Source organism: Pelobates fuscus, chromosome 4 (genome assembly GCF_036172605.1).
Source record: "Pelobates fuscus isolate aPelFus1 chromosome 4, aPelFus1.pri, whole genome shotgun sequence".
Lineage (NCBI taxonomy): Eukaryota > Metazoa > Chordata > Amphibia > Anura > Pelobatidae > Pelobates > Pelobates fuscus.
In genome coordinates, this window is record NC_086320.1 from 76,876,901 (window position 1) to 76,890,973 (window position 14,073).

At 33.3% G+C, this 14,073-nt stretch overlaps 1 protein-coding gene across 2 annotated transcripts in view; it reads right to left on the bottom strand.

Moving 5' to 3' along the window:
- Window positions 1-638: 638 nt before the first annotated feature.
- HNF4G (hepatocyte nuclear factor 4 gamma) overlaps window positions 639-14,073 on the bottom strand; it is a 112,283-nt gene continuing 98,848 nt past the window's right edge. For both annotated transcript variants that reach the window (XM_063450373.1, XM_063450372.1), the window contains exons 5-10: window positions 11,721-11,876; window positions 8,388-8,475; window positions 7,018-7,170; window positions 4,427-4,663; window positions 2,674-2,796; window positions 639-1,311 (exon numbers count right to left, since the gene is read on the bottom strand). In XM_063450373.1, coding sequence (XP_063306443.1) covers window positions 1,190-1,311; window positions 2,674-2,796; window positions 4,427-4,663; window positions 7,018-7,170; window positions 8,388-8,475; window positions 11,721-11,876 — 879 coding nt within the window. In that variant the 3' untranslated portion in view covers window positions 639-1,189. The remainder of the gene's footprint in view (window positions 1,312-2,673; window positions 2,797-4,426; window positions 4,664-7,017; window positions 7,171-8,387; window positions 8,476-11,720; window positions 11,877-14,073) is intronic.

Here is a 14,073-nt window from a genome sequence, read left to right on the forward strand (position 1 = left end):
ATTGAGGGATGTGGTCACATGAATTATGATGTAGTAACAATGCTTCTGGTGTGAAAACAAATAGGTCTGCAGTAAGTGTTGTAATGTGGGCGAGTGTGCTTGTTGCCTGAATGGTTGCACTCTGCAGTCTTTGTAATAGGGTGCCTTTGGCCCTTTAACATCTAAACCAGAAATTTTGTGTATGAGATTTCAGGTTAAATACACAATTTTTGGTACAATGGGTGACTGAAATATATGTCCATACTATTATTTCTACACATTCTACTTCTTGTCATCTTGCTGGTAAACATTTGGAACATGGCTAGCCATTATCAAGAATATTGAATAGTTTGATTTGTATTTATGTCAAGAAAAGGGAACCAAAAGAACTGTTGATTTAAATATTATCTAAGCAAATATGTAGTGATATGTTTTCTTATCCTTTATCCTAAACAGAATGTAAAATTATTTAACCACAGCTTTATGAGTATCAATAAATACCACTGCAAAGGTATATAATTGTGTTCATATATATATATTTTTTTAATTCTATCTACTTTTTTCTCAGATTTCTGGCGAGCTCTTTTGATAAAATTAATGTGCCATGTATGTAACCAGTAAACCAAACAACACTTTCATTTCAGCCTTAGTAAGTAATAGTTTATTTACTTATTTTGCAATGCACTTTTAAACAGGAAAATTAATTTAAAATAAAATTACCCCAAGGCCGTATCACTCCGACATAAATGATGCATTATATGCATCAACAGAATTTCAATATAAACAGATGTATTAGTGCATGAATTATTTTTTATGAATTTTGAAGCAAATATTTAGAGAATATACATTAATTATTCACTATGTACAATTTGTATTTCAATAGCACTGTGAGTAGATTAGCATAAGAGCAACAGCATAGCTTTTTACAGACATGTCAAAAGGAAATAAATTCTTCATTAAATTAACACAATAGAATTATTTCAGACTGTAAAGAATTCACAAATAATAATAAAAAAGAAAACATTTTTATAAAAGAACATACAGTATATAAAAGATTATCTAACTGAAAATGTTGCAAGTTTTTAGGGCACTTATTTTAGGGGTTGCGGAACGCTGGATTTTGTCTGTATGGTAAATCTTCTTTGGCAGTTTTCATTATTTTCTGTCCAGTTTTTGACAATACCCAATGTTGAATCAGTTTTAGTTCTTCTCACTGAGGCTTTTGTTTCAAGATGGACTGGTGTGTAATCACTGTTGCATGGTTTGTAGAAATTTTATAAAGGTCTTGTCCTGATCCTTGTGGAGGTGAAGGCAGAGGTGTTTCTGGTGTTGCTATAAGAATAATAAAACAAAATATTGTAATCCTTTTATTCAAATTACATTTCAGTAATATTAATACAAATGATGTATAGTATCCTTTGTGTATATTATGTATTTTATAATTAGATTTATATATTTTTGGTATTCAATATAGTGGCATATTTTAAAACTATTAAAACTAAAAAAGAATTTCATGCCGCTTGTCTGTTCGTCTGTTTGTCTGTCAATCTAGCCATTTTTCTATGGACAAAATATATAGTTCCTTCATGAGACTTTTAAACTTCCAAATCAATATTTCAGTCATAAAAGAAACTTTAAGAAATAGTAAAATGTTGACTTATGTTACAACGTTATAATAAACTCTGCATCAACATTGAAATCTTCTGTGAATTTAGTTACGGAACTAAACAGACACAAAGACACATAGATGTTCATAATTCATTTAGAAAATTGTTCATTAATTAGTATTACAGAGCAAAGATGAATATTAATCAGGAGTGGATTCATAATTACATTGGGTTAATAATTAGATATTAAAATATGCGAGATTCTTTCGAAGTCTATTTCGAAGTCTATTAAGATTTAACTTTGTGAACAAATGTTTAAGGGAAAAAATGTTTCTGGTGGTTTCAAGACAGTCAATACTTGTGCTAATCATTGGCCACATCTGGAGCCAGCTCGAAATGATCCTAAGTGAAGTAAAAAAAAAAAATAATGTTTCATCCCAAATTAACCAAATGTTCATGATTGGCCCTCCACATACTCTCTGAGAGTTAATGATATCAAGGGTCCACTTGATCCAACGTAAATTCAAGGTACTTAATAAATGCCCCCAGTTAATAATTGAAAGATGCATATTATGCAAGGGTGTACATATCTTGAAGGGAGGCTGTGAATTTAATATTGCTTTTGGCACATACCTCATGTGCATAAAGTTTACAATAGAAATATTACCGCTTCTCTTTTAAATTTTGACTACATATACAAATATGTATACATAATATGTTTGTGAACAGAAATTTAAAAAAAAATCACTTCTTCAATTTCAGCTGTTTAATATTAAACAAGATGTCCTTACAAAAAATAAATTTGCACTTTCAACAAAAAAATGGTTATTTATTCAACTGGTAATGTTCTGTTATTCTAGAAAAGTTTTCTTATATTTAATTATATTAATGACCTTTTTTCTATTTCCCAGCATTCTTAATTCATAAACTATCTATGTTTATTTCTCATAATAGGAGAACATAGTTTTCTTCATACATTAATTTACATGCTTGATTGCATGACATTAGAAAAGCGAAGCATTCAGAGTATTATGTTCATAGTGAAATTAAAATAATAATAATAAAATAATGTTTTCTTAAAACTTACCAATCTGTTCAGAATGTAATGAAGCTGACATTGAACTTATAAGAAGAGTTTGCCCCAGTAGAGGATCTTGAGTTAAATGCGGATGTGTTGGATGATGTATGTGACTAACTTCACCAGCTGTACCTGTAAACAATATCGTTACAATGTCATCATGGGTGATCTTACTGATGATTTGTGTCTGTACAAGAGTTTTCTTTCACTCTGACATATTGTTTATCATTAATATTTGTATTTATGTATTTATTTATAATTCAATAGCCAGGACATAAAATGTGCCATTTTGATGATAATATTTTAAATACATGTAATAGTAAAAAAAAAACTATTAAATGCAAATGTATAGGGAGGTTGGATTTATCTTTTAAAACATAGGGTATGGGGAGGTTGGATTTATCTTTTAAAACATGGGGTATGGGGAGGTTGGATTTATCTTTTAAAACATGGGGTATGAGGAAGTTGGATTTTTTCTTTTAAAACATGGGGTATGGGGAAGTTGGAGTTATCTTTTAAAACATGGGGTAGCTCTTAATCATATCAAACATTGGCTAAGATTTTTGCATAGAAATACTGCTGGTAAAATAAAGCAGCAAAAATAGATAAGTATAAATTAGCAGCTTATCTTGAGTATCAGTATTTGTAAAGACTGTTTTGGTATTAATGTGAATGCAGATTCATAGTAATGTATAAATTATGGAAATGCTAATAATATGCATAAGGCCGTATATTAGATACAATTCCATGCAACTGTGCCACTGGAGCCTAGAAAACAGTCCTGCGTACCCATCTTAGAATATTCCGTCTCTTCTATAGAGTCCTAATTGGTAGAAGGTACTCTTGATGTTTGACCTGCACATTGTTTTGTAAAGTGTATGAGAAAGGAAGTATCTGCATTTACTCTATAGAAGTTCCAAGAGAAAGAAATCAGTAGAGAAATTAGCATGACAAGATAAATATTAGTCCAAGTATGCATGTTGTTAGGAGGAAAATGATGTTGAAAGGGAACCAGAATCATATGTATAATGGATAGATGGATATGTTAGATATGACTTTCTTTTTATCAATCTTCAAATGGATAAAAGCTAGGTCAGCCTCTGGGAAGTGGAAAATGTGACATTCTGATTTTGTTGAAAAAAATAATTGCAAGTGCGTGTCGGTGTGTTAGTGTACACATGTATGACTAACCCATGCCTTAACTCTAGACCTATTTGTAACCCTAAAGTGTTTAAAAAGGCTTTATTATATGTCATATAAAACTGGTGCATGTATTACAATAACAAAATGCTATTTTGAGGTTCTGGAAACAATGACCCTTATTCTCATGATGTTTAATATTACTTAAGCCCTTCCCTACCATTATTTATTGATAAGGCAATATTCACTTTGATGTATAGTCACTCTTGCAAAAGTTTGTGTGTGTGTGTGTGTGTGTGTGTGTTTGTGTGTGTGCATTGTGTGTGTTTTTTTTCTTTAACCAGTGTAAATTTGATTTTTTTTTTTTTTTTGGGGGGGGGGGGTATAGAAGATAGTAAATATACACAATCCACATAATCACAGTTTGTAAATACATTAGAAGCTTCTATCTAATTTATTTATTTTTTCAGAAGATTTCAGCTACTTAATGTTTAAGACATGACACAACAAAGAACTGCAGAACTTAGAGAGTTAACTCATTTTACTACTATAATAGGACGTTTTACAAATACATTTGTAGTGACCTGATTACATTTCCAACAGGTTCAGTAGAATATCTCACCTCCTAATAACATCTCCTGGAGTAAATTGTCAATCTTAACCATTCCAAACAGTTTCACAAATTGAACTTGTTCAATCATTTGCCAGGTAATACTCTGGAGTGTAGGTAACAGTAAAAGGAGTTCTCCAAACCTTCCTCTAGAATCGTACTGTCTGTCATTGATGTAGTCTTCTAAACTGATTTGCACTTGATAACGCATATTTTTAATTTTCATAGGGTTACTGAGTCCTTTAGCATCTGGAAAAATGCAAGTATATATAGATATATATATATATATATATAGAGATATATATATATATATATAGAGATATATAGAGAGTATATCATTAGGTTCTGGGGACATCAACACACAATTCATATTCAAAATACTAATAGATATTACATACATTTTTTCTTAAAAAAATTGCTGGGATAGTTTTAGATAAATGCAAGTTACCATATGATGATGATGATGATTATTATTTTTATTATTATTAATAATTTTATTAGTATCATTAGCATTTATATAGCACCAACATATTTCACAGCATATTTAAAAAATTTAGATAATTGACAAGAAAATAACGTACAGAATATTAGCAAAGACAAAAAGTGAAATAAAGCCCGCTCAAACAAGCTTACAATGAGAAAGGGATAAAGAAGAATAAGAGGAAAAACATCATGTCAGAGTGGTGGAGGGATTGATAGATACGATGCCTGTGTCAAAGTAAGCTAGTAAAAGTGGAGTGTGGAAGAACGGTGGAAAACATTCCAAGGCAATGAGCTTGAGTGATTGGGGTAAAAGGTGTCCCATTGAGGTGCAGGGAGATAGATGAAGGTGAACTATTTAAGAGAGAAAAGATGAGAAAGTTTAGTTTTAGCAAGTTTATGTTTTAAATATGTTTTTATAATGTGAAGACATCCAGTTAGAGGTGGAAGAGAGGCAGTTTGTGATGCATTACTGGAGAGCAGGAGAAAGGTCAGAGGAGAACAGGTAAATCTGAGTATTGTCAGCATATATTAATATCAATACACACAACAATATAAAAAGCTAAACAATAAATAAATGCATCTCTATTGGGCAAGAATACGCGCTGGAATGGAGAGAAAGAAAGTCTATTTATGTATTCATTTTTGTAGTATTCATTCATGTAGTAAATCTAAACTAAGCTTATGAGTGGATAGAAAACATTGTGCCTTTTTATCTGCTCAGGGTCCTGTTCCACTGTGCAATGGATTTATATACAGATTCTCCTAACAACTTGACACTACATAATCTGTGCATTGACAGATATAGTATTAGTGATGCATAAAGGTAGTCCTTCAAACCAAATATGAATCAGCATCATGGAGTTTTTTTAGGCACCAAGACAGTGCAAGATTATTCAACATAGACCAAAATCAATAAAGCTCTAACGGTACACTATAGTCACCAGAACAACTACAGCTTAATGTAGTTGTTCTGTTGTCCATAGCCTGTCCCTGCAGGCTTTTCATAGTAAATGCTGCTTTTTTAGGGAAAAGGCAGTGTTTACATTGCCGCCTAGTAACTCCTCTAGTGGCAGTCACTCCGATGGCAACACCCCTTGAGGTGATTTCTAATCCAGTCCTCTGTGTGCAGGATCTAGATGCTGCTGGAAGCTCCCCATATAGATGCATTTATTCAATGCATGTCTTTGAGGAGATGCGGATGGAGCAGTGCTGTGTTTTGCTGTGCAGGCACAATACCCTCCCAATGCTTTGTTATGGGAAGGCATTGGATTGGCCAAGATCATCAAGATTGATGATCTCAAACATGGAGGTGGGACCAGCCACAGCAAGACTCACCTTTTATCGCCACATAGGGAGGGGCTGGTAACCTAAACTTTAATTCCAGCAAATTATTGTTCCTTTAATTGGGGATGGGAACTCCTTGATGATGAAGGAGTATCTGATGCTAAACAGATGACTTGTTGCTAGTATATGTCTAAACAGACACTAAACAGTAAGTTACAGAATTAACCTGCGATATAAAAAAAAAAATCTGAGTTTTCACTTTGAATTCTTACTTTAGTAAATAAACCAGATTGTGTCGGGGCAGCTTTTTGTTTCCATTAATAAGTATTGGATATTTTTTTGGGGATGGACGCTTTTTAATTAACCTGCGATATAAAAAAAAAAAAAATCTGAGTTTTCACTTTGAATTCTTACTTTAGTAAATAAACCAGATTGTGTCGGGGCAGCTTTTTGTTTCCATTAATAAGTATTGGATATTTTTTTTGGGATGGACGCTTTTTAATTAACCTGCGATATAAAAAAAAAAAAAATCTGAGTTTTCACTTTGAATTCTTACTTTAGTAAATAAACCAAATTGTGTCGGGGCAGCTTTTTGTTTTCATTAATAAGTATTGAATATTTTTTTTGGATGTACGCTTTTTAATTAACCTGCGATATAAAAAAAAAAAATCGGAGTTTTCACTTTGAATTCTTACTTTAGTAAATAAACCAGATTGTGTCGGGGCAGCTTTTTGTTTTCATTAATAAGTATTGAATATTTTTTTGGGATGTACGCTGCATGTTTTCAACCATGAACATATGCAAGTATGAGTATATAGAAGTAAAATAAAGCTTACCTGGATCAAAAAATACAATTGCTTTTAGACAGGCATATTCATTGTCATCTATTTGAATCTCATGAAATGGGTGGACAAGCTCATCCAAAATTCTGTTAGCCACCCGGCTAATCTCTATTTCAGAGCTGTTGCGATGTACTACATAGCTATTACCTTTAGAAACAGAATATTGTGTAAAAACACATTGTATTAGTTGCAAAGCTTTGATTAATGGCAATAAAGCATAACTAAGCTTGATATTTTTATTTTATGTATTTATAAAATATTTTACCAGGAAGGATGCAATGAGATTTCTCTCGTTTTCAAGTATGTCCTGAGTTTACGTTCTGGAAAAATTATAAGCAATCCCATTAAGTACCACATGACCGTCATATGGTACTTAAGGGGTTAGGACAAATGTAAAATATATATATAATTGAACATAAACTAGCTTGATTTTTTGTATGCTTGTTTGTTTTTTAGCTTAGCTACATAGGCATCAATGTATAGGTTACAAACCATCATCCGAGTAGGTGCACATATTTTTCATGAGTGTAAATGAAGAGCCCAACCAAAACAGACCTGGCAACATTTTGACATTGAAAAGGTCAGAAATATGCAAGTGAATATTAATAATGAAAAATAAGTATACAAATTAATCCAAACAGTACTAGAAAAAAAAATCAGGAACAAATCACAAGTCACAAAAAGAATATCATAAATGAGTAATCTATTTACCTGTTTTTCATTATAAATTTGCACTTGACCCTTAGACTTGTTTTAAGGTTGAAAGTTTGCCAGGTCAGTGGCTAAATAAATTCCATGTTTGGCATCATTTGGGCTGAGGTTTTTTTTCTTGGGCACTTTTGCTAAATGTATACTTTGTTTTTAAGTCATTCTGTAAAATGTGAATTATTAGGTATTTTGTATGTTCAATTTTAAATCTTAGGCCAGACTTTTTCCATTTTGGCTATTTTGTCCCAAATAAACCTTCAGGGTTCCATAATTAAAAATGTCCATCTAGACCATGGGTCCTCAAACTCCGGCCCCCCAGATGTTGCTGAACTACAACTCCCATGATTCTTTGAATTACATAGATAGCCAGAGAATCATGGGAGTTGTAGTCCAGCAACATCTGGGGGGCCGGAGTTTGAGGACCCATGATCTAGACAGATAACTAGTACCTCCTATTTTCCGTACCCCAGGATGAAAAATACATAAATAGTAAGATTTTCTTTATTGTATTGTTATTATACATTTTGCCATCATACCACGGTGAATGAAAGACAATCAACTGTGCATTTACAGAGCAAATTTAATGATAACATAGGTTCATTGTTTTGTTTATAAGAAGCTTCACTTCAAATAATTTAAATTGTTTGTGCTCTCACCTAAAAGTAGCATGTCTTTGTAAACCATAGATCGTTTTGTTACACCAAGGAGAAGATGTTCACCAGCATGTGCCCTTAATAATGCAACCTACGTGAAAAATAAAAATTAATGTACTCATGTAATTTGTCTTACTCATAATGTATTAATTAAGTTTGGCTGCTCCACATCATTAGAGCACTATGGTTTGCAAACATGGTTATTAGGTAGCAACACTGATATAACAATGCTTAATGAGGCACATTTAATATGGTGCAGCAGCTGTTGTATTTAAATAGCCATTAGTATCATAAAAAGGGAAGGCTTGAGCTTGTCATGCATGCCAGAGCCACAGGAATTCTGATACAACACTATAATAATCATGGGCTACTAAAAAAAGAGTGGTAGTTAAAGTGGCACTGTCACGCACACCCTCCGCGCCCCTCCCCACCCAAAAGAGTATTTCATAGAATCTTTATGGAACACTCATATTGACTGTTGGAATTTCAATGAAATCACAACCCAGTCTAGAGATATATTTAGACAAAGAATGGATGGGTTGGAGCTATCACATCTAGAAGGGTCAATCCCTCCAGCCATCACCAGTGAATTTACTTAATCTTTGGAGGAACCTACGCGAGAGTACCGCAGTGATGTTGAAGCACCAGGAGCTGAAGATGACCTACCAGAAGAAGATGATGGCACCTGTGAGGGACAGATTCAGGTAGGTAGAACTCAACTTTGCCTGCACACCATGGCCACTGGACCCCCAGCGGCGATGTCACTGTCGGGGGTCTTTCCAAATTCTGCAAAGTCCCAAGACAATGACAGTGCCGCTTTTTTTTTGTTACACTAATTTGATATACCAGGCGAAAGTCTGGGGAAGAAATACACACTCAGGATTATTCACTAAAAGTGAGAATTATACAAGTCAGCTACTTTGAATGCCAGACAAATCTCACTTTAGTAAATAACCATTTAGTAAATAGCCACTGTCAATGACGTGGCAAGACTCGAACAAGGGACATCAGTTACAACTAGAAGTTATATAGATGAGTAGCTCATGTATTCCATATGTAATCCTCAGATTAGCCCCATACGGACTACGTTCCTAACAACCCTATGTGATTTAGAATATTCTACCTATTTAGTACTTGATGACCATAGACAGCTGCATAGTTATTAAATCAGAGGATCTATGATCCATTTTTGTAAAGGATCTTTCAGTCTGGTTTATAATGAAATATTATCATCTCTTTGTTCCTTGAGGAAAGCTAGCCCTAGTCCTGACCTTAATAAAAATAATAATCTAATGTTAAACATATATAAAACTGCAATGTGTTTTAGAGGAAAATAATAGTGTGCCCGGGTATAATATATCCATGAACCATGCAAAAGCATCATTGACCCATGATAGCCACTATATATCCTATATATTAGGGGAGTCCAATAACTACATTTTCAGATATTCTAGATACACAGCTACCATAGTGCTTTGCCACTCAAGAAGCTGGCAAAGCATCGGTTGAGTTGCAGTATACATTATTTTTGAAAGACTTTTTAAAAATACTTTATTGCAGAGATGCAATATAGCGTGTACTAAATTTAGAATACCAAGGGCATAAATGTTTGACATCTTTTTTTTCACATACCACAGATCATTAATTCACTATTGAGTCTTGCAGAAATACACACAAACACAAAACAATAAAAAATAATAGCTTTCTTCAATTTAACCCATTCATAAAGAAGTCATGCAATATACAAGATTTTTCCAGATTATCATAGTGAAAATCTTAATCTTAGCTTTTCCATCTAGTTTAGTATTTTAATTTATTGCGCATATATTTGTACACTTTTTACGCTATATTTGTATTTGGTAAATACAGTGAGATCCTTATTGCATATAAACACATATTTAATTTGTTTTTAATTGTGTCATTCAACTATTACTTGCATTCAATAACATGAAACATTTATAACTGTTAAATTCCATTATGTAATCAATATAAAAATGTTATGGGTGATGTCCAAATTACTATTCACATAGATCAGCATAGCCTCAACAGAAGCAGAGATATTTAGCAACAGCTGCACAGCCTAACATCTTATATATCTTATTTGTATATTTCACCTGGAGGAAACATTTATTTAATTACATTTTGACTGTATCAGAAAGGGTTGTAGAATGTTTTTTAAGATTGCTGGTTTAAAAAATAGGGATTTATAGTAACTCGTTTGAACAGACACCATCAAACTACACTCTTGGTACATGCGTCAAGCAGTCAAAATGTAAGTACATGGTCAGTTTAATAATGGTTAACAATTTAATAATAGGGTATTCCTGCTTAGTTGGGCTAAATTGTAGTTTTTACAACTCAGCTACACAGGGGTAATTAATCTCTTGTGCAAGTCAAAGGGAGATATAAATCAGTGGAGAAATGATTGCTAATGAGGGCTGGTATTTAAGAAGATATGATGATATGAATATGAAAGAATTATGATTGTGCTATCTGAAAAGGGAAATTATTTAATATAATGTAACTAACTAGATGCAATTAATCTAAAGTTCAGAATTAAGGGCGAATATAAAATCTCAAACATTATTAAGACAAGGTCTATAAATAAAATACAATTGAGCTGTATTGGTGTAGTACAGAATTGCTTAATATTAGGATTTTTTAAAAGGTGGAATTTATAATTTAACAGTTTCATTTGTTTGCTATGTATGTATTTACTGTCCTCAACTATCTTTAGAATTTCGTATTAAGAGAATAAATGCTCTAATACATGGCTATCTAGTAAATTAAGAATTTCAGGAAATTTAAAGGGAAGTGCAACACAAAGCCCTCTAATTACTGTCATACTGACAGTCTCTAGAGAAGGACAGGGATCATGGTACCCACACCACTTCACTGAGATGTAGTGATCTGTGTGACTATAGTGTCCCTTTAAATTTGAAATTATTTTGAAGTTCGCAACAGTTGTCACCTTAGTAAATAACCATGTATGTGTTTGAGTCTTTTGAATAATGTAACAATGGCAGTGCTGATTATATATTTATTTTAATTGTTATTGTTAAAATAAACAAAAAGCCATACATGTTAACAAAACCTGAAAATCCACTTTGAATCCTGAAGTTACTTTATAAAATTTAGGAATTCATTTGCAAAACAGTGAGATGCAGTGAACTACAATGAATTGTCAAATAACTGGAAATAATCTGAATTTGCCTACTTTTTTCAACCTTGGTATTTTGACTCACATTATGCAGCAAGCTTGTTAACCTGTCTCACAAAAACTCACTGTTACATGATCAAATCCACCTCCCCGTGACATTCGTGTATATTTCACACCTGATCATCCAGAGGAAGTTCACAAAAGGCGGGGATGTATTTTGCCCATTCCACCAGGACTAGCAGCTGCTGTTTCATAGATTCACAGACGTCACTAACACTGGCAATTTTCTTAGAGTTTATGTCAGTATTCGTACCAGGAGTTGAACCAGTAATCTGCCCAGGTCAAAAAAAGCAAAACAGAATGAATAGGCTTTATTAAAATACCAATCACATAAAGCATTACCTTTGGATTAAACTGATTTTAAACAAAACCCACAGAAGCAGTCATGCGAATAATTGAAAATTTCTCCAAGTGTTATGGAATCTATCAACTTGCATGCAAAAGGCATTTTTTTTTCCCTTCGCAGTGTTACCGTGGAATATTTTAGATAGGACAGTATACCCTACATCGAGCATATTAGCACAATAACAATGAGCAATTCAGAAATCCTATCTATTTACACCTTTACCTGTAAATGTAATGAGGTTGTTTAGAGTCTATACCTGTAACTGATTTTGCAAAGGAAAACTTATCTCTTATTATTTGAATTGAATAAAAGAGAGAAAAAAAACACACAAAAAAAAATTCCATTACTCTGTTCCTTGCTTGCCCATAGAATTATATTTTATCATTTTGTTCACTTTTTCTGAAAGGAGGCTGGCTTTTTTGGCATCTCCAATTAAGGATTTTACTTTTTTTTAATTTAATTGCTATACTCAGTACTGCTGAAATTTCACTCCCCTCCTGCATGATTGGTTGGCCTGTTTGTGAACACTTCCACCAAGCTGTGAGAATATCCCCCACTGACTTCACTGATTGCGATTTGGAACTCCGTTACTCCTTTTCTGTATCCCACTGGCAAAATGTTAGATGGCCTTGCTAAAAGATTAAGCACAACAATTACTCAACATGTATTGTAGTTGCTGTTCAGAGGTAAAGGAGATCAGTTTGTAGCTGGTATATCAAAAATAGTTTAATAAACCTGTGGCTGGTATTCCACAATTATTTTGTATATGGTATACCAAAAATGTTTTTTTTCTTAAATTCTATATATTTATAAGCTTTTTAATGTACAATTATAGAATAGCCCACAGCTGTTTCATTAAATGGTTCGACTACCAATCTATATGTAAAAGTACTTAGAAGAACAGAGCCTCTTCCATAAGCAATTATCAGCTGTTGGTGTGTCCCAACTGTGCTTTGGCCCTACATGATGCTCTTCTCTGGAGCAATGGCATCTGCAGTCAAGCTACACCAAATAGTATTGAATGTAATAGATCAACAACATAATTGTAATTATAGAAGATGTTCAGGTTTGAATGCTTGTTGTCATTGTCAAATATGATGTTTCTCCATGAAGCTAGTTAGCAATTGCTAACCATGAGAGGATAATTTTAAGATAAACATGTCACAAATGGAATGTAGGAGAGGCTTAGCAACATGTAGGTATATAGTTGTACCTTTATTGTAACATAGGGGTCTACTATCAAAGGTATAATTGGAGAACAGTTGAATTAGTAAAGACACCACAAGGATTAAGCATAAGGTAATCTAAGTAAGCTGCATATGGCTTCAGGGTCAGACAGAGGCATCCAGAACCATGGATTTTGGTTTGGCAACATTCACCATTCCTATGTGGATAATGAAGGGGGATCCAAAATAGTAGCCTACCTAGGACACTGCAGGATATTAATCCTTCCCTGTATACTAGGGTAACTTGTTTGCAAAATTAGTTATTATAATTGAATCAATTACCCCAGTGAGAGTAAAAAAAAAAAATTGGAGGGGACAATATTGAATCCAAACATACAAAATTGGTGGGTAGAACTTATATATGATAAGCGAGTTTCTCTGGAACCCTTAATATGAGGACATAACACATCTTTTTTATTTACAGACAACATTTGGTGGGGTGAAGATTAGCAATAATAATGTTTGATGGTCACCCTGGAAAACCTCAGTTCCTTCACCCATACTGGGGGCTGTAATACATTTATAGTTCCTTGGGCCTCCATTTATAAAAGAAGAAGAAGCGCATGCATTCCTGTTATCTCATGAGCAGTCAGGTTTGAGAAGTATACAGTCCTTAAAGGGACACTACAGGCATCAAAAGAACGTTAGCTTAATGAAACAGTTTTGGTGTACAGATCATGCCCATGCAATCTCACTGTTCAGTTCTCTGCCATTTAGAAGTTAAATCACTCTTCTTTCTGTTGATGCAGCTCTAACCACACCTCGCCTGGCTGTGATGCACACAGTCTACAAGACAAAATGGTTTCATTTTTAATTAGATGTTAACTTACTTTACTCTTAACTCTCTAAATTGAACTTTAATCACACTCAGGAGGCTCCTGCAGGGTATAAAGGTCT